At 43.2% G+C, this 23,952-nt stretch overlaps 1 protein-coding gene across 1 annotated transcript in view; it reads right to left on the reverse strand.

Annotated features, from left to right (window-relative positions):
* The window catches only part of TSPAN11 (tetraspanin 11), a 138,992-nt gene that overhangs the window by 95,376 nt on the left and 19,664 nt on the right, over positions 1–23,952 (reverse strand). The window contains exon 2 of the mRNA XM_077807405.1: positions 8,736–8,927. Within this exon, the coding sequence (XP_077663531.1) occupies positions 8,736–8,927 (192 nt within the window). The remainder of the gene's footprint in view (positions 1–8,735; positions 8,928–23,952) is intronic.

Below are 23,952 nucleotides of genomic sequence, written 5' to 3' on the forward strand. Positions count from 1 at the left end.
CTAATAGATTGGTGAAGCATGATTTCCCTTGCCTAAATATCTTTAAAGTCTGGCCACTATTACCCACAGAGAAGGGTGTTCAAAATCCTAAAGACATTTCATGTTAAAACCTCCAGCCAAAGAACCAGAATGTGCAGAAACAAGCTTGTGGAGTTTTGTTTTGTAGGATAGACACCCTCTGCTACCTTACATAGGCAGCAAGCACTCCATGACTCATCCTATCCATCTCTACAAGCACACTGCCACAAATAAATGAATAAAAAACAAAACAGTGAAGACTCAAAAAGAAACCAATCTAAGGGAAACCTTTCCGAAACTTCAACATGAATTGGTGAAAGAAACGTTATTAAGACACTGCCAAGCAATGAGATTTAAACTCCTAATAGTGGGATATAACTAGATTAAAAATTCATAATATTTGTTACTGGACTGTTTTAAGATAGAAGAAGCCACTTAAGGAGCTAAGTAACTAATTTACGTATCTTCTTCAATTTCATGGGATTTTGTTAAGATTACTTACTTTGCTCAAATTGTTTAGATTATTTCTGACTAGACAGGTTTCACTTGCCCTTAAACAAATTATTTTGCCCATCCCTAAACACTTAAGTATCTAATAAATAAGGCTAAGATTTTGTCAGATATTTTTAGAAAAATATCTGTGACAAAATGGAGAGCTGCCCCCACACCACCCGCAGTGGCTGGGCAGCTGTGGGGGCCCTGGCTCAGAGCTCCAGGGGCCTCCATCTCCCGCAGCGGATGGGAGCTGTGGGGTCCCCCGCAGCTCAGGGCAGCTGAGAGCTCGGGGCCCCACTGTGGGTGGCAGGGGAACCCTGCAGCTCCCAGTCACTGCAGCCTGAAGTCACTGAGGTCTCTGGAAGTCACGGATTCCGTGACTCCTGTGACCTCCGTGACAAAATTGTAGCCTTACTAATAAGATATTAAAAATGAACTCACAATAATTCTGGAAAACAACATACTTTTGGTTTTATCTTACCAAGAAAAAAAATGTCCCCGAGAGGTGTTCCACTCTCAAATGTGTAATCTCTGTAAAAGGTTTCCATAGAAAGGCATACAAAAGAAACTGTAATATAAGGAAACAGTTTATCATTTGAATTTGGTTGTGTGTTGTTTTGTCTAATATTTTATTTTCCTTTCTTTAATAAAATAGCCATGGTTAATAATTGTGCTCCTTTTGCTCTGTCTTAACTACGGTGTTCCCTGTAACTAAATCGTGAGAGCCACACCTCTGAGTTGGCAGTAAGAGGAACAAATAGTAGAGCTGCCTGCCATTTCTTGTGTCTCTGAACATTTTAAAAACAAAATTACTTGGCGACCAACAATTTAAAACTAGCTTTTTCCACCTCACAGATTTCATCTCAGATATTACAATGCTCTGCTAATTTCCAGAAAGGGTGGACTCCCATTCGTGTCTGCATTTTGTCCTAGTAACATCTGACCCTCATGCAAAACTGAGTACTTACACCTCTTCACAACAGGATTGTTGGTGCACTAGAGGCACTGCATATGCTTCCATTTGTCCTCCAAATGAATTGCAAGTGCAAATATGAAGGTACTAATTAGGACTGGTAAAAATTTTCAGTGGGAAAATTGTGTTTTTGACAAAATGAGTTTTGAAAGTTGCTACTTGCCTTAAAAAAAAAAAAAAGAACCTTAAATGGAAACAGTTTTGCCAGCCCTTAATTAGTACCTTCATGTTTGCACCTGCAATTCATTTGTAGGCAAACAGGCTAGTACTTCACACGAGCCCTAAACTCAGTAACAACAGTTAGATGATGTTGGTGTAGCCATCCTCTTGTTTGACCCGCCAGAAGATTTGAGTCAGTCTTGCATAGCTTAAAGGTGCAATATATCTATTGGAAAAAGCTATTTTTTTGACAATCATTATGTGATGTTTGTTCGCTAGAGAAAATCCAGTGGAGGCAATTTGCTTTTATGTTCATTATGACTTTCATTTTAATAGTTATTCAGTGTAGTCCTGCAACAGGCTGAAATATAATTTGGCTCATTTAAGGCGAGTACCCATCTCTCTCTCTGTTATAACAAATGCATAGGGATAATGAATGGCTCCATATGGCAGCCTTCTTGTACAATGCATTACTCATATTAGTTATAGATTTTATCTTGGCTCAGAGCACGGCTGTGCAGCCAAGGTTTGTTCATCAGTTCATTTGCCTTCATAATATGCAGAGTGTCAGTAGTGTGTCAATGCTCAAATTTGAAACAAGAGTGAAGGAAAAGAAAATGAAATAAAAGATGACTTTTCTATGGCAGGATTTTTTGTGTTTTTTTAGGGCTGGGGAAATAGAACCAGCAATCAATTACTATTTAACTAAATAACTGTTACATACTGTGAAATACCTCTGCTCTTGTTTTTACATTTGAGAGAGTCACGTACACATACATTTTTGGTTTTGCAACTGATATAGTTGCAGATTGTTCCAGGGGTTTCAATACCTGTAAATAACACTTTAAATATCTTTCTGGGGTGGAGAGAAATCTCAGTTTAGTCACTAGTAAAATAGGGCACAGGATTAGGAGTCAAAAAACTTGGGATCTATTCCCAGCTCTGACACTGACTTGCTGTGAAATCTTAGGAAAGTCAGTTCACTGTTCTGTGCCTCAGTTGCTCCACCTTAAAAATGGGGATAATATACTCTGCCCCCCCACCCCACACACCCTTTGTGATGCACTTGGAGTTCTATGAATGCAAATTGCTAAATAAACTACTAATGAATAAACTTTTATAAATAAAATAGTCTGCTGAAAATCCAGTTTGAGTGCAATTAGGTAAAAAGCATAATCTAAATCTTCCCTTAAGCACTTTCACCATTTTAGCAGACAAAATGTTTCAGATTTAGATTCAACTGTGTATCCGTAAGCAGTGACTGTACAAATTCTTGGGCCGCTGCTGCTATACAATCCTTCTTATTAAGATAACCATATGTAATCAAGCATGACTAATAGCCTTACAGTTAAAATAGTCACAGTATGACATATTTGGCTTGCACCATGCTTATTTTCAAGCTGTTATAGTGGGGCCCCCTGTATCTAACTGAAGCCATTTCATGGGCGTAAGCACAGGTCATGATCCTGAGAGTTTCTGAGCACTTTCAAACCCCAGTTCTTGTCAACTGCTGAAAATGGCCCACCTTGATTATCACTTCAAAGGTCCCCCTGCCCCTCCCCCTACCCCCACTCTCCTGCTGGTAATAGCTCACCTTACCTGATCACTCTTCTTACAGTGTGTATGGTAACACCCATTGTTTCATGTTCTCTGTGTATATAAATCTCCCCACTGTATTTTCCGCTGAATGCATCTGATGAAGTGAGCTGTAGCTCACAAAAGCTTATGCTCAAATAAACTTGTTAGTCTCTAAGGTGCCACAAGTCCTTTTCTTTTTACTGAAATCAGTGAATCTAAACTAGAAGTCCTTAATCAGAACTTAATCACTCAAAGCTAGAGCTGGTCAACCTTTTTCAAATAAGAGTTAACAGCCACAGAAAGTATAGCTTATCGCTGTAGAGAGCAGTTATATGAATCTGAAAAAAATTGAACCCCATTTCTAGATACATCTGGATGAAAAAAGTGGAAAGATAGCTCAAATAATGTGATACCCTCCATTCCCTCTAACGCCTCCCCTGTCCCCGCTCCTAGTTCCCTTCTTTCCTCTTCTACTTATTCATGTGTCTTCTTCTATTTTATTACTGTTACCACCACTTCACACATTGTATCTGTATAGTGTTGTCTGGTTTTGTGTTGTCTGGTCTTGTAGATTTGGTAAGCCGTAAAACTGCATAATTGCATGGATATTCTGTGAAATGTGCAGTATTTGGAAACATTTACAAGCTGTAAGTTATTAACCTTTTCATACTTTTTCACTATCTGTTTTATAAGAAAAATCAATAAAACAATTCATCAGAGAAAAATGGCTTTTTCTCAAAAATGATTTCCTCCAAATTTACATAGTTGACATTTTCCCATGAACCATTTCTCTCCTCTTTCCCCACCAATTTTCCCCCTACAAATTCGTTCAAACACCACTATCAAGATTATTGGCATTTTTCATTGTAGCAAAACTTTTTTTTTTAGTATACAAAAATATCAATACTCATTTCAATATTATTTCTGATAATGTTTTCAATAACATTTTGGAGGAAAATGTCTTAAAAAGTCATGACAAAAATTGCGGGTGGGGTGGGGGAGGGAATGAAAAATTGGTCAAGTACAAACAACTTTGAAATTTCAAATTTTTTCACAAAAATAGCCTTTGGTGTTTCATGGAGTTTTATTTGAATAGGCATTTATGGATTTGGCCCTAAATAAATAAATAATGCAATAAAATTCAGAACAAAGTGTTAAAAAGCCCATGTGAACGGGAGACACTGGCACATTATAAGAGAGCCATTAACATCTTGTGGATAACTGAAGTTCATTCTGTTTATATGAGATCAAAGCAAAATTGTTCCTAATTTGCTGCACAGGTGAACCCACATTTTCAAGACGTCCCATGAGACATAAAATAAGAAGTTGAATAATTAGAGTTATGGATGAATTAGATCAGTTCCTGTTCATTTCTGACTCCGGAATTATATCCCAATTTTGGAGAGCTAGAATTAATATAACCACATTTTACTTGTATTTCCCTCTCATTTGTGATTATTTATATCTTGTAGAAGGGGCACCATGGTCTCCAGAGTATCCCCTTGCAGTGGAGTGTAGCTCTAGTAGGGGCTAATCAACCCTGGGTCTCCTGGGTTGAAAGTTTCTTCTCCAACAGTCTCTGGCTGGGGTAGGTAGGGGAACCCAGAACCAAGCCTTCACTCGGTTCTAGCTCAGGCCCTTGTTTGGAACACCCAGAACCAATCCTTCTCAGTCCCTTGCGGTTTTCTGAGCTACTTCCTACCTCTGTAGTCTTCCCCAGCCTCCTGCCCTGTTTCTCCCTCTTTACAGAGTCAGGGTACATCTACACTTAATGACTACAGTGGCCCAGCAGTAACACCGTCTATCCTGGGGTTAGGTCGGCCTAACTACATGTCTCCGGGCTGTAGATTTTTCACACCCACCAGAGAGACCAGTATGCTGATGTAAGTTCCCGTGTAGACCAGTTCTGAGTTTGCCTGGAACAGTCTCACCCATCTGTGGCAGGGTCCTCTCTCTACAATCCCTTGTCTCTCCATCAACCACCTGTCTCCTCAGAAGCTTTTCCTCTAACTGATGTCCTTACCTTTTTATCATTGCCAGGTGCTTTCTTGCCTAATTAACAGCCTCCCAGTTACTCAGTGAGTTAACTACTCCCAGGTGAACCTGAGCTGCCTCATTCTCCCTTCTGGAGCCCTGTCAGAGGTAGCTGGGCCCTGCCCGGATTCCTTCAGTGGGCCGCTACCCTCTGACATAGCTAATGAAAAGTCCCATATTCATTTCTTAACATTTTATTTGCTTCTGCTACTTGTTGCCTCCCTGAAGTCACAACACTCTTTGTTATAACACAAGTGGTTACTCTGGAAATAAGAAATTTGTCCCCCAAGCCTGTAAATGCCTCCTCTGGAGATAATGGATCTGATTCTCATTTACACTAAGGCCCCTTTACACTGCTTTAGCAGTGAAAAGGGGTTGTGAAGCAAATGTAAGCATAAAGGGGCCTTAGTGGAAATGAGAAGGAGATCCAACATGTCTGGCAGCCCTGGGATGTGGGAGTGAGAAGAGGGAAACTGAAAAGGAAGGATGGTGGGGGGAAGAGAAAGGCTTCACTACAATCCCAAGAAACTTCAGAAAATGGCAGAATGCTTAGGGAAAAGCCCTCTCAGCCACTATAGAGGCAGTACTTTTGATGGTCTTCCAGCAGACAGGGCCTTAAGAGAGGAGAGAGCTCTGTGCTGGATTCATCTCTGAATGTACATATGCAATATCTTGACTTTAGTCAGGCTTTTGACAGTGTTTCGCATAACCATTTCATAAACAAACTAGGGAATACAACCTAGATTGAGCTACTATAAGGTGCATGCATAAAAATCCTCCCCGGAGAGCAGTTATCAGTGGTTCACAGTCAAACTGGAAGGGCATATCAAGTGGGGACCTGCAGGGATCAGTTCTGGGTCTGGTTCAGTTCAATATCTCATCAATGATTTAAATAATGGCATAGAGAGTACATTTACAAAATCTGTGGATTATACCAAGGTGGGAGGGGTTGCAAGTGCTTTGGAGGATACGATTAAAATTCAAAATGATCAGGACTAATTGGAGAAATGGTCTGAAGTAAATAGGATGAAATTCAATAACAACACATACAAAGTACTCCACTTAGAAAGGAACAATCAGCTGCACACATACAAAATGGGAAGTGACTGCCTAGGAAGGAGTATTGCAGAAAGGGATCTGGGGGTTACAGTGGATCACAAGCTAAATATGAGTCAACAGTGTAACCCTGTTGAAAAAAAAAAAAGTGAACATCATTCTGGGATTTATTGGCAGGAATGTTGTAAGCAAGACACAAGAAGTAATTCCACTCTACTCTGCACTGATAAGGCCTCAGCAGGAGCATTGTGTCCGGTTCTGGGCACCACATTTCAGGAAAGATGTGAACAAATTGGAGAAACTCCAGAGAAGAACAACAAAATGATTAAAGGTCTAGAAAACATGACCTATGAGAAAAGATTGACAAAACTGTGTTTGTTTAGTCTGGAGAAGAGAATATCAAGGAGGGAGGAACACGATAACAAGTTTCAAGTACATAAAAGGTTGTTACAAGGAGGAGGGAGAAAAACTATTCTCGTCAGCCTCTGAGGATAGGACAAGAAGCAAATGGGCTTAAATTGCAGCAAGGAACATTTAGGCTGGACATTAAGAAAAACTTCCTGTCAGGGTAGTTAAGCACTGGAACAAATTGCCTAGGGAGGTTGTGGAATCTGTGTCATTGGAGGTTTTTAAGAACAGGTTAGACAAACACCTGTCAGGAATGGTCTAGTTATTACTTAGTCCTCCCATAAGTGCAGGGGACTGCACTAAATGGCCTCTCAAGGTCCTTTCCAGTCCTACACTTCTATGATACTACTTCGCAAACTGAATGGAGACTGCTGAACAAACTGCTACCAAAGAATTTTTCTTCTAGGTTGACATTCACCGTTGTGCTTACAGCGAGCCCAAGGTCTATGAACCACTCAAGTCTGACTTGGTGTTTAATCACTTATATAAACTGCTAATTTCCTTTTATACTCCTCCACCAGGAACATCAGCTCTTAAGCGATGGTTTATCTCTAAAAACGGACACACTGACAATACCATTGCAGGATGCCATGTCTCTGATCTTTCAGTGACTCCAGGCAAATGTGCTCAGTTTGCAAGTAAAAAGTAGTTTTTCTAACTACCAGCCCTGCAAACTCAGCCTGGGGTCTGACAATCAAGCTGGGATTTTTGTTTCTTGCACACCATCAGTAATAAAGATTCTGGTGGCCCAATTATGACTTCAATCAGGGGTGGCAGAACTGGGGGATGAGGGGGCAGCAAGCACTAGCCCGCCATCAATGGAAATATCATGGGGACCAATCTATGTTTCCTGACCCCCGTGAGTTGTTTTGCTACACATTCTGGGAAACAGTGCTCCCTGTAAATTGCATATGTGTGCGGCAATCTTCCATACACTGCACATGCTCAGGCTGCTCAGGCAGGGTAGGGCTTTGCAGCTTCTTGGAGTGGAGACAAGACCAGGATCCCGAGGGGCTGGATTGGCCACTGCAGTGTCTGGGATCAGGCCAGGTAGAAATTGTGGTGATGTGACTGGGCTGGGAGCAGCTAACTACCCCTGGCAAGAGGGACATGAAACACTGGGAACTCCCTTCCCAGCCTGGAGCTGGCCGATCTCCCTCCGTCAAGTCTCAGGAGCTTCCCTTGCTTAGCATGCAGAGCGCCAACACTTCCTTCCCCTCTCTGCCCCAATTCTCCCCACTGCCTATGATTAGTACAGTGCTTTGTTTGTTTAGGTTTCATTATGCACCTCCGTCCCCCACTCAAAGAGAGCTCCCGCTGCCTCTGACATCAGTGCACATGTGCAACTCATTGTCTTCAGACCATGCCCTCAGTGAAACCTGTGCAGTTCCTCTAATGCCAGTGGGTTTGCCCAGCTGTAACTGAATGGACATTTAATTGGCATTTAGTAAATAATTCTGTCAATAATGAACAAGCCAGAATAGATTTCCACTTCCTCCCTCTGAACTACATTGACTCTGCAGGGTGAACCGAAGTAAAAAGCAAAACAAACATTTTTGTTATGGAAGTTTTGGATAGAAATAGGGAGCAAAACAGATAAGAAAAGAGTTGCAATTTTTCTGTGGTCATGTAACACTGAGTTTGGATGTGGCAGTCAGCACTTTTCACTTTTGTGTCCATTTTCACCAGTAACTTTAGAGCTTTTCTGAAACCAACCTGGATTGGATAAAACTGCTAAAAGTTGCTTTAGATGGTTTTATTTTATGGGTATCCAGTAATAGTTTCTCAGTTGCATCACAAATACAAAAGAAAACGCTTGGCATGGTGGGAAGCCGCCCTCAAAAGATGTTGCTTTTTTGGTAAAGGATACACTTCCTCATGCCATATTCCACCTCCAGGCCAAGTAAAGGCACTAGCAGAATGTTGTACCTGCCCTTCTTTCTTCAACAGAGGGATTATTAGATCCTTATTAGTAAGAGTCTGCTTCCATTAAAGATAAAATCCAGTTACTTACTGCGGAAAGACAGCTCCTTTGTTCCCTGATGATTGCACAGAATCCCAGAAAACCTGTAATCATCACAAGACCTCCTGCAAAGATCAGGATGTATGCAGACACGGCAAATGTACTAGATGCCAGGATATTCAGATAGTCGCTTTTTTCAACTAGGGTCCATATGCCAACAGCCATCACTGCAGCACCACCCACCTGTGGCACACAAGGAGAAGGAAATGTACATGGTGAAGCCACACTTTGAAATATTTTAAGATGGCATTTAGAACTTGTATCTTGCTTAATCTCTTTTTCAGCTAACTGGGCAGCTCTAATAAATAATTAGGAGTCATCAGGCGGTGCTGTTACACATCTTCCAAGTTCTTAATGTGCAAGCACGTTTTGACACTTAGGAAGACATGTGCTGCTGTTACTTTTCAGATGTACAATGTTTTGTGCAGAGGCAATTTTGGGAGAGAGGGAGCTGTATGAGTAACAGGAGAGTTCGCCCTCTGCCCTGGGTTGCAATCAGAGATAATTCTTGAGGCATCCGATGAAGTGAGCTGTAGCTCACGGAAGCTTATGCTCAAATAAATTTGTTAGTCTCTAAGGTGCCACAAGTACTCCTTTTCTTCTTGAGGCAGAGTTGATCCCTGGGAATTGGCCACTGGTGTTATGCTAAAATTCCTGGAAGAGAGGATTGGTTGGCACACTGTTTGACTATATCATTTCAGGGAAGGTGTACATGTGTAAATAAAGTAAGTTAAGTGTAATATATAACCAGATTCTACGCCACTGATTTCTTCACCACCACAAAGCTGACCTGCAAGGTCCTGGATTTCTGCTACTGATTAGCACAAGGGTGACACTTTCAGAATGGGACACTGATGTCAAAAAATGGCAACATCATCAAAAACACCACGACCAGATTAGAAGCCAGTCCATTATTTCAATTCCTGCGTTGTTGGTAACAGCAACACAGGAACGGATATAATGGCCCAGCACCTAATGTTATATTTTTTATTAGAGCTGGTCAAATAATTAAAAAGATTAATTAACAGACTTATTCTAATAATCTAATCTTGTTTTTAAATCCTGAATCCATATTGTGGTATCACAGCATGTATCTACAGTTATATAGATAGCTATGTATAGTATGTATATATAGTATATATATAGTATATAGGTATAGTTATGTATAGATAGTATAGGTATAGTTATGAATAAACAGACTGTCTTCACTATACTGCTGTTCTTTGGGTCATATAATAATATTCAAAGGACAGCCAGCTCAGTATAAGAGTCGTTAACTGACGCATCCTCACTTTGCTATAGAACCTCATTTTCCCCCCAGTACAATACCCCCTAGCCCAAATATGTGCTTCCTCGCCAAGTTCAAGAAACTGGTTAGTCCCATTGATGTTTACCTACCAATCCACTAAAAGTTAAGAAGTTTGTTTTCCAAGCCACTTAAAACTATACAGTGCAGGTTTGACAACTGAGTGATTAAAATAATTAGAAGAGTGTTTACCACGAAATAGTACTTAGGGTGTCATGAGAAAGAAAACCTAACAACTGGGGAAACTATTCCATGAAACCCTGCACTGCAGAACAGACTGAAGTTCCACAAGACAAGCGTGTCTTACACATGCAGCTCTAGGAAGCACAGTGCTGACTAAAACTCATAACCAACAACACAGTATATTTTGTTTTAATAATGCCAACTACCCACTCTCCCCACTGCAAATGTATTGTCTTTGCTAGTGTATCTTAGCATTTTGCTGTCTGACAATGCATCTATTCAATCCCAGACAGAGAACAAGGTGCTAAAACAAATATCCTCGTTACCCTCAACCCTCCACAGTTCCAATCAACTCTACCTGCTCCTCTTCCCCTCTCCATCCCCCGCTCCCCCATTCTCCCAGCAGCAGAAATCCAGGTCCCACACCCACACCCTCCTCAGTTTCTTTCTCCTCAAGTCTGGTGACATTTGCTCTATTCCTGCCTCTCCCCACCCTCTCCTCCTCCTACACCCATCCTTGCCACCACCTCCAGTCGTTTCATGGGACCATTCCTAACCTCACAACTATTCCCCCCATTCTCTTGCTGTCTCTGGAACTCACACTCAATACCCAAAAAGATCAAAACAATCCATGACCTCCTCATATCTCACTCCCTCCAGCTTCCAACTCTCACAGAAACCTGGATCCCTTCGGCTGACACTGCCTTTGCAGCTGCACTCTTTTATGGAGTCCTCTGCCATGATGGGGTGTTGGGCTTATCTTCTGTTCCTCCTCTTTCGAACAGCACTGCATCTGACTCTTCTCTCCTCTCCCCACTCCATGACCATCTCTACCATCTGCCGAGCTCCTCCTCATGCGCCTTCCTCTCTGATTTTGACTCCTGGCTCCCTGTCTTCATCTCCTCACAGTCTCCCACACTCATCCTTGATGACTTCAGCTTCTATGTGGATGACCCCTCTGACCACTTAGCAACAAGTTTCCTCACCCCCACCTCTTCATTCAACCAGCAGAGCTGCTTCAACTCTCCCACTCACCAAAAGAGATGTTCACTTGACATGGTCTTCACCAAGCACTGCTCTCTCTAATCTCTCTGTTGCTGAGTTCCCCCTCCCTGATTATCACTGGGGCTCTTTCAGCATCACCCACGAGCACTGCCCTGTCACATGGCCTTTCCATGACTTCCAGTCTCTTCTGAGCCCTCTCTTCCCTGCCCTCTCTTCCATTGATATGGTTGTTAACTCTCTCTGTGTTTCAATCTTCTACACCCTTGACTCTTTTGCCCTCTCTCCCATCGCAAGATCTGCCCTGCCAGCCTCCAGCCCCATTGGGCTCATCCCCAGTAGCTACTTCCTGTGCTCCTGGTCATATGCTGTGGGGAGTGTCTGGCAGAAATCCTGTGACCAGGCTGACTTCCTCCAGTACAAATTCATTCTCTTCTCCTTTAGTTCTGACATCATTCTTGCAAAACAACTGTACTTCTCCAGTTTAACTGAATCCCATGCCCACAATCCCAGCTGCCTTTTCATCACCCTTGACTCAAACCTTCCCCTCCTCCTGCCTCCAATTCTCTCTCTGCATAGGATTTTGGTGATTTCTTCCAAGAGAAAATTGACCAAATATGATGTGACCTTTCTCCTCTCCTCAGTTTGCCTTCCCTTACCCCTGGCCCTTCTACAACTCTCTCCTTCTACTGTCACAGATGCAGAAGTGTCTTGTCTGCTGTCCTCCTTTAACCTTTCCATTTGCCCCAGTGACCGCCATCCCAGTCTCCCTCATACCTACTCTCATCCCCCCAGGACTCTTTTCCTTAACCTCTCTTGCTTCTTTGGCTCTTTCCCCTCACAATACAAACATGCTTTAGTCTCTTCTATCTTACAAAGCACCACCCTTTGCCCCATTTGCTTCTCCACCTACTGCTACATCTCCCTTTCCTCTCTTAGTTCATTGAATGTGCTGTTATATTCGCTATCTGGAGTTCCTCTCCTCCAATTCCATTCTAGACTCTCTCCAAACCAGCTTTCACCTCTTCCACTCCACTGAAACTGCCTTTCCCAAAGTCTCTAATGACCTCTTCCTAGCTAAGCTCAAAAGCAGTACCCCATTCTCATCCTCCTTGACTTCTCAACTGCCTTCAACACCACTGACCATATTCTTCTTCTAAAAAAAATGTCATCCTTCCTTGGCATCCGTTATTCTGTTTGTTTCCTGGTTCTTCTCCTACCTCTATAATCCTCCTCATTCCTTCTTCATCTTTCTGTGGTTGTTCCACAAGGCTTTGTCTTGGTCCCCTTCTCCCTCTACATCTTATCTCTGTATAATCTCATCCACAAACACGAATTCAGCTGCAATCTCTGTGCTGATGACTCACAGATTTCTAGACCTGTCTTCTGTCCAAACTAACATCTCAGCCTGTCTCTCTGACAGCTTCTCGTTAGCTCAAGCTCAACGTGGGTAAAACAGCTCAGTCTTCCTCTCCAAGCCCTCTTCACACCTCTTTTCTCAACCACTACAGACACCATCCTGCCTGTCACTCAGGCCCACAACCTGGGCGTTATTTTCAACTCGGATCTCTCTCTAGGTCTGCATCCAAGTTATGTCTAAATCTTGCAGATTTTTTCTATAAAACATCTCTAAAATATGGCCTTTTCTGGCCATCCACACAGCTAGAACTTTTGTCCAAGCCCTCATCATCTAATATCTCAATTACGGCAACATCCTTTTATCTGGCCTCAACAAATGCAATCTTGTCCCACTCACATCCATTCAGGATGCTGCTGCAAAGATGATATCCCTAGCCCATGTCACCCCTTCCTTTGCATCCCATCATAACATACTTATCTTCATTTTAAGGGCCCTTCATGATCTATCCCCATCCTACCTATCATCTCTCATTCATTACCAAAATGTCGGCTCTGCTTCCGATAGACCCAGGATGCCAGTCTTGTAAAATTCTCAAACCTGTATCTTTGTGTTTTCTCCCATGCTGCCCCACACACTTGGGAGGAGCTCCTTGTAAACCTCTGCAAAGCAATATCATTATTCACCTTCAAATCCATCCTCAAAATTCTCCTTTGCCATGCTGGCAACAAAAAAAACTGATAACGGTTAGGCTGCCAGTGTGCTGAGACCACTGTTTGTCATGCTGAGCAATACTGTCTCCTTGTTTCCTTGTGCTCCCCCGTCTGCCTGTATCCATCTCCACCCTTGCTGCAATTTAAGTCCATTGCTTCTTGTCCTATCCTCAGAGGTTAAGAAGAACAATTTTTCTTCCTCCTCCTTGTAACAACCTTTTATGTACTTGAAAACTGTTATCACGTCCCCACTCAGTCTTCTCTTCCCCATACTAAACAAACCTAATTTTTTCAATCTTCCCTCATAGGTCATGTTTTCTAGACCTTTAATCATTTTTGTTGCTCTTCTCTGGATTTTCTCCAATTTGTCCGTATCTTTCCTGAAATGTGGCGCCCAGAACTGGACACAATACTCCAGTGGAGGCCTAATCAGCCTGCAGTAGAGCAGAAGAATTACTTCTCGTATCTTGCTTATAATACTCCTGATAATACATCCCAGAATGATGTTCGCTTTTTTTGCAACAGCGTTACACTGTTGACTCATATTTAGCTTGTGATCCGCTATGAACCCCAGATCCCTTCCCACAGTACTCCTTCCTGGGCAGTCATTTCCCATTTTGATATGCATAGTTAAGGTTTTCCATGCAACCTTAAGTCTGTCCTCGTTCAGCAGTGCCCCAATATTCCCTGTTAACATACACACTGCTTTACTCTGCCAATCCCACAATTTCTGAAATGTACAAACTCTTCACCTCCTTTTACAAGCTGTTCATGCACAGAATCCTATCTAACACTATTAAAAAACAAAAGGGGGGAAAAAGTTGGTCAGTTAGGTACTATTTTGGGAGAGGACTTATATGTCCGGAATCCCTGCTCAAATGACCCCAAATTTGGATCACTAATCCTACTCTGTATTTCCACAAGGCATAGAAATTTAAAAAAAAATTTATACAAATATGTCGATTTTAGAGCACCTAGAAGCATCTTCTTATAAACAACGAGGATGGATGGAGGGAAAGGGCTGCTCTACACATCTGTCTTTAGCATAGGAGACTCTGAAAGGTCCGAAGCAGCCTATTCATCTCAATGTGATGTTCTCAGCTGAGTGAGAACACCCCATGAAGACAAATACAACCTGAAACAATTGCATCTCAGAGGGTGTTCTCATTCCCCTCATGAGTGCTTTAGAGCCTGTGATATGCATTAAGTACCTCCATCCTCAGCTCCCCACCCAAAGGGACAGGACTTCCCCAGATCCTGGATCACATGTGGGGCAAGGAAGAGGCTTCAAACCCTCCCAAAAGGGCATGGACAGAACCCAGTTCACATGAATGGGGTAGGGAGGTGTTCCAACCCTTGTAGATGGGCACATGGCCCCCAAATCCTGGCCCATACAAGGGGAGCAGGAGAGGAATTTAGACACCTTCATTGGGGCAAGTCCCCCTATATCCCAGCTCATGAGGGGGGTCCCAGAGAGGCAAGAACCCCCCAGATTTAGACACACAGGAGAGGACATTAAGAAAAACTCTCTTAACTGTCAGAATGGTTAAGCACTGGAATAAATTGCCGAGGGAGGTGGTGGAATCTCCATCATTGGGGATTTTTAAGAACAGGTTGGACAAACACCAGTCGGGGTGGTCTAGATAATACTTAGTCCTGCCTTGAGTGCAGGGTTTTGGACTAGATGACCTCTCAAGGTCCCTTCCAGTTCTATGATTCTATGATATCTCTTGTCTACTGTATGACACTTAGATTATAAACTCTTGGGGGCAGGGACTTGTTTTTTGTTCTATGTTTGCACAGTGCCTAGCACAATAGTAGCCCTAATCAAGGACCAGGACCCTAGGTGCCACGATAAGCACAAACAACAAATTTAAAACTGTGCAACAATGATGATGTTACCAAATTCTACTCTGGACCATAGGTTCTGGAACTAGGGGTGCTGCTGCACCCTCTGGCTTGAAGTTGCAAGAATAACCCAAATACATGGTTTCAGCCTTCAGCACCCCTACTATAAAAATTGTTCTGGCTCCCCTGCTCTGGACAGTTACATTCTGCTTCTCTAAACTCCCTCTGTAGTTCCAACTGGACTCAGTAATTGGGCCTGATTCTCCTCTCACACCAATTTTACACTAGTTTAATTCCATGTACTTAAATGGATATGTGCAGACGATAATGACCATGTGAGGTTTCCACAGAGGAGAAGAAACAAATCCCACCCGTTGATGCAAGGAGAGGGGAGGGATCTGTGGGAAGAAAATAATCCAGCAAGTTCCTCCTCTTCAGCCCCTCCTGTGACTGAGCTCACAATCATTAACAAGCATTTGTAGAAGCCTAGAGCAAAGCTGTCATGAAAATGAACTAGTCCAGGAACAAAATCAACTTGCCTATCCTTTGCCAGGGTGAGTGGAGTGATGTTAATGAGAAAAATCAGATATTTTACTCACGACCCACTCCCAGAAATAATTATGCCTCATCAAAAACAAAACACCAGAATGACTCGCTCCGATCAAGTAGAATTGTGCAAGATTGATCAATGTAGCACCACAGCTTTGCATGCTCCTTTACAGAGATTAATAAAAGACACATTCCCTTCCACAAAGGCCTTGCAATGTAATTAAGATAATAGACAAAGAAAGAGGCTAGGGAAAGGAGGGATGAGGGATAAAACAAGAAATAGCGAGAACCATATCATAGTTAGAGAAAATCGTGTAAATTCTCATCTTTTAAGGAGGGGAGAAGTAGATAGCCCAGGAATGGATGTCTAGAGTGGAATGCAAGACCAAGGGAGTGAGTTCTGAGCAGCAGTTTGCAAGAAGATGGGGCACAGGAAGCTATTGTATAGCTACCTCGTGACTATTGTTTACTTTTGTTTTTGTCACTCGGGTTTGGTTGAACTCGGGAGCAGCGCTTTGCCAGAAGTAGAAGCTATTGGTTTTCCTGCCTCCTGAGGAGGACCTTTTAATTATTATTTGTACTACTTGAGGCACCAAGCAGAAATTAGGGCCCATTCTGCTTGGCACTGTACGCACCTGTAACAAAAAGTTGGTCCCTGCCCCAAAGATCTTACAATCCAACTATAAAATGAGACAATGAGTAGACAAGAATCAAAGGGAGAAGCACAAGGTAACAGTGAGACAGATGTGAACAGCAAGATAAGCTGCAATCACCTCCCTCAACTGCCTAGCCATTCTCAAGTGTTTCGTAGGCAACACGGCTTCGGTGGGTTTTAAGGAGAGATTTAAAGGAGGATAATGCAATTGTCTACAGCGGTAGCACATGAGATTGGGTAGGTTATACTCAGGTGTTGCATTATTCAGGGTTGTTTAAAGGGAAACTTTAATATGAAACAGTATTATTACAGTAGAAACAGATGAATTTGTAGTAAAAACCAGAAGACATTAACATTCAAAAGAAAAAAAAGATTAGCTTAAGCACCTGTGGTATTGTAGCCTTTATTATTAATTATTTTAATTACTGTTTATTTGTTGTGCTGTAGCACCTAGGAGCCCCAGTCATGGATCAGCCTCCCTTTGTGCCCGGTGCTGTACAAACACAGAACAAAAAGATAGCCCCCCTGACCCAAAGAGTTTCCAGTTTAACAGGTGGCTACATCATCCTGGTGGCTGCCATCTTTTAGGAGGGAGAGCAAACTGCGCTGTGTCTTATACTCCCTTCTTTGCACTGGCCTGGACACCTCTCTCTCCTCCACCCAACTCTGGCAGCCAGTTACATATCACAGCTGATGCCTCCCCTTACTAGAATCCCAGGTAACTTCCCCCTGGGGGCCTGATCCTCCCACTGATTTCCATGGAAGTTGCTTGTATCCTGTGGAGGCAAAGGAAGACCTTTCGACTCTGTTAAGTAATCTCTCCCCTTGGAACCCTGCGCGCACTTCGAGCAATGACTAGTATTCAAAATATTAACCTTTCTAACTGCTGTACTAACTATAACTCAGCTCAATTTCCTGAGAGAGCATTATGCAAACTCCAGTAGCTTTAGCTCAAACTGACCTCTCACACCAAGCATTCAGAGCAGATTTCCCTCAAGCACTGGAAATTTTATGTTGTTTTCTCTGTAAACAGCATATTTGAAAACATTTGCCATGCTTCGCCCATACAAGAATTTTCATGGTCTCATGCCTTGTGTCTCCCTGGATCTCTTTAATGCCGCTCTCAGTAATAGAACCCCAGATTTGCTGATGCTGCTCTTTCAGTGGGTTTCACTTTTCTGTTTGAAGTCTTAAGGACTTTTAGCTATATGCGTTCATGTTATAGATCTCTCCATGGTGCCTCCTGGGGGGATGCTCTGTCAAACCTACTGAAGGTCAAAACTTAAAACTTTGCCTATTTATGGCTGATAAAAGCTTCCATAATGATCCACAGTTTCTAAAATACACTGGTGTGAAAGGGCACTAGAAGTCAAATCATCAGCACCCAGCATGAGTAGCTGGACTGGGCAGATGGGGTGAGGAGGGAGTCTCCCCACCAGGATGTGGCATGACTCCATAGAGACTGCTTTAGCCGAAGAGCTGAAATACTCTTCTGCAGCCTCAATGTGCTACCCCCACAATGTACTTTGCAGAAGCGAGGATCTGGGGATCCACAATGCGCTGAATCTTCTGGCCCCACACTTTTCCCATCCCTACATGCCTTTGTGTGATGCTGAGTCTCCAAAGAATAGGGCTTCACCATTTGCACCCCTGGGCAGCCTCCCAAAACTTATCCTCGCCCTTTGCACAATAGATCTGCTCCTGGCACCCTATTCATCTGCTGAAGAAGGAGGTAATTTAGTCTGTAGGCAGCAAGTTTAAAAACTGCATTGTGATCCACTGTAGTTACTCCACAAAGGCGGGGATGGTCCTGAACTACAGTATTGGGCCAGATCCTCAGCTGGTATAAACCTCACTGAAATCAATGTAATTGTTCACGGGGTTGAAGTTATGCACTTGCTTAAGTAACAGGCTATGTTAGGGCCATAGTTCATTGAGTATAAAGATGTACATTCTACAAAATAGCTCAAGTCAGTTAACACGATATCAACTGCAACTCCATTTAATCTTTATGAATGCAGGCCAAAAGGGTGTGCTTTTTCATTGACAGACTTTTTTACATAAACAGTCAATCTGAAGAGAAAATAATTTGCAAGGCTTAATAGGAAAATGCAAGATACTTTCATGACACTCTGAGATGGAACCCAGTGTGAATAGAAAAGAGCTATTGATTATGTTAACACCACAAAATCCCAGCACTATGCCAAAGCACTTTCAGGTAGATTAAAACTAATTAAGTAAAGACCCCTGAAATGCACCAAAAATTTGAAAAACATCTGCAGCTAGTTTTGAAATCATTGAACTTGCTACCAAACTATTACTCAAGTACTTGTAACCCAACATATGAATTGATACCCTGTATATTTTCTAAAATGTGTTACTTAGATGATAACCTGAGGGTGTGTCCAGATAATGAAGTAATAATGGGAACCTGAGATAATCTAAATCTGAGACTGAAGCCCAAGGTATTTATAAATTTCAACTCCAACAAATCCTGTGGGCCAGGTTGTCAGGGTTCCCTCCCCACTCTGAACTCTGGGGTACAGATGTGGGGAGCCACATGAAAGACCCCCTAAGCTTAATTCTACCATCTGAGGTTAAAAACTGCCCCAAGGCACAAATTCTTCCTTGTCCTTGGACGGTATTGCTGCCACCACCAAATGAGTTAGACAAAGATTCAGGAAAAGGACCACTTGGAGTTCCTGTTTCCCAAAAATATCCCCTGCCCCAAACCCCTTCACCCCCTTTCCTGGGGAGGCTTGAGAATAATATACCAACCAAACAGGTAAACAAGGTGAGCACAGACCAGACCCTTGGGTTTTTAGGACACTAAAAACCAATTAGGTTTTTAAAAACAGAACTTTATTATAAAGAAAAGTAAAAGAAGCACCTCTGTAAAATCAGGATGGAAGGTAATTTTACAGGGTAATAAGATTTATAACATAGAGGATTTCCCTCTAGGCAAAACTTTGAAGTTATAAAAAATGGAATAAACCTCCCTCTTAACATAGGGAAAATTCACAAGCTAAAATAAAAGATAATCTAACGCTTATTTCCTTGCTTTACTTACAATTTTTGTAATCTTGGATGCTTATTTAGGAGATCGTTTTTCCTGCCCTGGTCCCTCTCTGTCCCGGAGAGAACAACAAAAGACCACACAAACAAAACCTCCCCCCACAGATTGGAAAGGATCTTCTTCCCTTATTGGTCCTTTTGGTCAGGAGCCAACCAGGTTATCTGAGCTTCTTAACTCCTTACAGGTAAAGGAGGGATTTTATACTACCCTTAGCTGTATGTTTATGACACAGGTAATCTATGAGAGTCACACATTGTACATGTCCAAGTAGAATGGCTAAAGCTATTTAAATTAATCCTCAAATTTGGAAATGTCCTTCAGATGTGACCAGAAGGACTAACTATCACAGTAAGGAAAAAGGAGACATCCTAATCCCAAACTACGGTAATGGCTTCTGTGTTGGGAGTAAAGCTGGTTGAGTTATTTGCTGGAAACAAATTTGTTCAGAGAATTTAGCACTTTTTTGCCTGTTTGTAAATTGGTCATGAAAAGACGATGATCTTTACAAAATGTATTCTTTATTCAAAATGGTATGACAAAAGCATTCATGAACGAATTTCAGCTCATGGATTATGTGAGCTTCGTACTGACTATTTGCTAGATTATTTGGATTTCATTAGCAAAATTGTGTGACTGGCCACCTAAAATCACATGATATTGATTCCATCCCCTTCTGGATGGCCTAATATAAATAAATACTCCTGGGGGCATTCTGCGTCAAAAAATTAAAAATTATGCACACAATATTTTAAAATTCTGCAAATTTTGTCAATAAATAAATGTGGCTCCAGCATGGCCGTGGGGAGCACAGGACCCTGGCTGCACTGAGGTAGGAGATCACCCTAAAGCCCCCACCTCTCCTGGTACAGGGACTCAGCAGTGAGGCTGTACCCGACCTTGACACAGTGCAGGGGCCGGGCCTGCCCCAGAAATACTCCAGTGTCCTGCCCCTCTGTGCCAGGTGAGGCTGCGCAGGCTCAGCCCAGCAGGATCCAAGTTTGGAGGGACTTAGTGGGGAGGTGAGGGGGGGATCCAGGTGTGGGGTGAGAGGGTTCTGTGTGGGCAGTCTGGGTGTGGGCAGCTCAGTGGGAGACCTGGGCGCACAGGGGCTCGCTGAGGGGTTCCAGGTGCAGGGGCAATGGGACTCTGCAGGGGATCCAGGTGAAAGTGGTTGAGGCTCAGCAGGGGGGTCTGGGTGCTGGGGGAGTGGGACTTGGTAGGGTGGGGGTCTGGGTGTGGTCTAGCTGCCACTTGGGGGCAGGGAGGGGGCACAGTGCCACACCAAGCAGGTGTGGGTTACATATGCATACCTTCAGAAGCTCCACAACCCCTCACTACATCCTGAGCCAGATCCAGTGCTCACTGAAGTCATCAATGGGAGTCTTTCCATTGACTTCAATAAGCAACAGATCAGACCCCAGGTCTACGTTTTTGTTAAATGAAATGGAAACACAAGTGTGTAGTGAGCTGTTAGACCAGTGGTTCCCAAACTTGTTCTGCCGCTCATGCAAGGAAAGCCCCTGGCGGGCTGGGCCGGTTTGTTTACCTGCCGCGTCCGCAGGTTCAGCCGATCGCGGCTCCCACTGGCCGCGGTACACCGCTCCAGGCCAATGGGAGTTGCTGGAAGTGGTGGCCAATACATCCCTCGGCCCGCACCACTTCCAGCGGCTCCCATTGGCCTGGAGTAGCGAACCACGGCTAATTGGAGCCACGATCGGCCGAACCTGCAGACGTGGCAAGTAAACAAACCGGCCCAGCCTGCCAGGGGTTTCCCTGCACGAGCGGCTGAACAAGTTTGAGAACCACTGTGTTAGATATTCCAATAGCGTTCCCCAGGCAGGTCTCGATTTTTCAAGGCTCCTTTCAGAGGTCTTTGTGAAGTCTCAGTACAAAACAGATAATCTGGATGACCGGATGGATTGCAGCCTCAGCAAGTTTGCGGATGACACTAAGTGGTGGGGAGAGGTAGATACACTGGAGGGTAGGGATAGGGTTCAGAGTGACCTAGACAAATTGGGGGATTGGGCTAAAAGAAATCTGGTGAGGTTTAAAGACAAGTGCAGAGTCCTGCACTTCGGATGGAACAATCCAATGCACCGCTATAGGCTGGGGATTGACTGACTAAGTGGCAGTTCTGCAGAAAAGGACCTGGGGATTACAGTGGACGAGAAGCTGGATATGAGTCAACAGTGTGCCCTTGTTGCCAAGAAGGTTAACGGCATATTGGGCTGCATTAGTAGGAGCATTGCCAGCAGATCGAGGGAAGTGATTATTCCCCTCTATTCGACACTGGTGAGGCCACATCTGGAGTACTGGGTCCAGTTTTGGGCCCCCCACCTCAGAAAGGATGTGGACAAATTGCAGAGAGTCCAGCGGAGGGCAACGACAACTATTAGGGGGTTGGGGCACATGACTTATGGGGAGAGGCTGAGGGAACTGGGCTTGTTTAGTCTGCAGAAGAGCGAGGGGAGATTTGATAGCAGCCTTCAACTACCTGAAGGGGGGTTCCAAAGAGGATGGAGCTCGGCTGTTCTCAGTGATGGCAGATGACAGAACAAGGAGCAATGGTCTCAAGTTGAAATGGGGGAGATCTAGATTGGATATTAGGAAAAACTATTTCACTAGGAGGGTGGTGAAGCACTGGAATGGGTTACCTAGGGAGGTGGTGGAATCTCCATCCTTAGAGGTTTTTAAGGCCTGGCTTGACAAAGCCCTGGCTGGGATGATTTAGTTGGGGTTGCTCCTGCTTTGAGCAGGGGGTTGGACTAGATGATTTCCTGAGGTCTCTTCCAACCTTAATCTTCTATGATTCTATGAAAACTGCTGCTAATCTATCATAACGGCCAACTCTTACTCATAATAAATTTAAGAAGGCCTAGACCTTCAGGTATTGCAGGGGAATTGGTATTTCAGCAGATGTTTCAATGGTGGATACTGCCAAAAGGATGAACGTTTTAGACCACATGGACCATGCAGTTCACCAGATGATTTATTAATAAATATTTTCATGCATTCTTTGTGATCAGGAAAAGGTTCTTCTCTCAATCCACTTTTTCCATCATGTGCATCTATTCCTGAAAAAGCGATTACAGCTGCCCCACAGGATAGAGTCTTCTTGTAACTGGGAGAGTAATTGAAGTTTAGTTGGTAAATAAATGAAAATTTCCTGGAAGCAATGACCAGAGGGAATGATGCCTGAGAATACATAATAAGTAGATTCCAAACAAAATGATAATGGAAAAGATATAGCAGCTCCTGCTCAGTGCGAACTAAGACTGGAGTATTAACAGTTACATTTTGGTGCCAAAGTGCTGCCTGTCTGAGAAGGAATGAATAAGGCACTTACTAACAAAAATGGGGAGGATGGGCAGGGAGGAGAAAGATTTGCCTCTTCTCAGCCTTTAAGAAAGCTTTTGACTCAGTCTGGTACGTAGGGCTATACTTTAAACATAGACAAAACGGAATCAGAGGGGGAAGACAAAAACACATGACATGATTAAACTTATGTCCCTAGCCATCAGCCCTGCAGGACAAAAATCAAATAAGCAACAAGAAAGAGGAATAAGACACTGGAGGTATGATTGCAGCAGGCGTAGACATACCTGAGCTACCTTTAATCTAGTAGCTCGAATACCAATTGCAGTGAAGCCACAGCAGCACAGACTACAGTGTGGGATAGTCGCCCACAGAAGTACCTTTGGTCCTAGGCAGACTTGTACAGCCTGCACTGAAGCCCACGATGCTGCAGTTTTGCTAGCTAGATTAAAGCTAGCTTGGGGATGTCTCCACGTGCTGCAATCACACCTCCAACTGCAGTGTAGATATACCCACAGATGAAGCCTCAATCACAGCCTGTGAAATTTATACATCAATGACCCTTCCCGGAAACAGTTCCCAAATGCAGAACTAACATGAGACAATCTCAAAGTACAATGCTTGCGAAGTGCACATTACCCGGCAGTACCACTGCTCATCTATTTGACGGAGACATACGGCAGCACTTACGTCTTAAAATCAAGTAAAAAGCAATATAATCTTATGAAACAAGCTTCATAACAATCAGAAGTCAAACCAAATATTCCATTGCACACACAGGACTAGACCATGTTGAATGTAAACTATACAGGTATCAGCCTCACTATAAAACATTAGGAAGCTTCAGAAGGTCAACAAGATCACTTGGAGAAAGAGCACTGCATGCTTCCTACACCATAAACATCCCTCGAGATGCTCATTACTCCCCTATTACGTTCCTGCAATAACTATTCAACGGTACAATCAAACTCACTCTGCTATACATGAGGGGAAACTCTGGACCTAGCAATAATTGCAGACTACATGGGACGTGTCAGAATCACAAAAGAAATGCTGCATCTGCAATTCTGTATACACATACACAGGAATTTCCCACCCACAGCTATAGGGCAGACCTAGGACAATTCTCCTTACTTATCGCCATACAAAGAAAAGATGCTCCGTTTACGGTGCCATCTCCACCAAAGCAGTATCCCTAAGCAAG

Source organism: Eretmochelys imbricata, chromosome 1, assembly GCF_965152235.1.
Source record: "Eretmochelys imbricata isolate rEreImb1 chromosome 1, rEreImb1.hap1, whole genome shotgun sequence".
Taxonomy (NCBI): domain Eukaryota; kingdom Metazoa; phylum Chordata; order Testudines; family Cheloniidae; genus Eretmochelys; species Eretmochelys imbricata.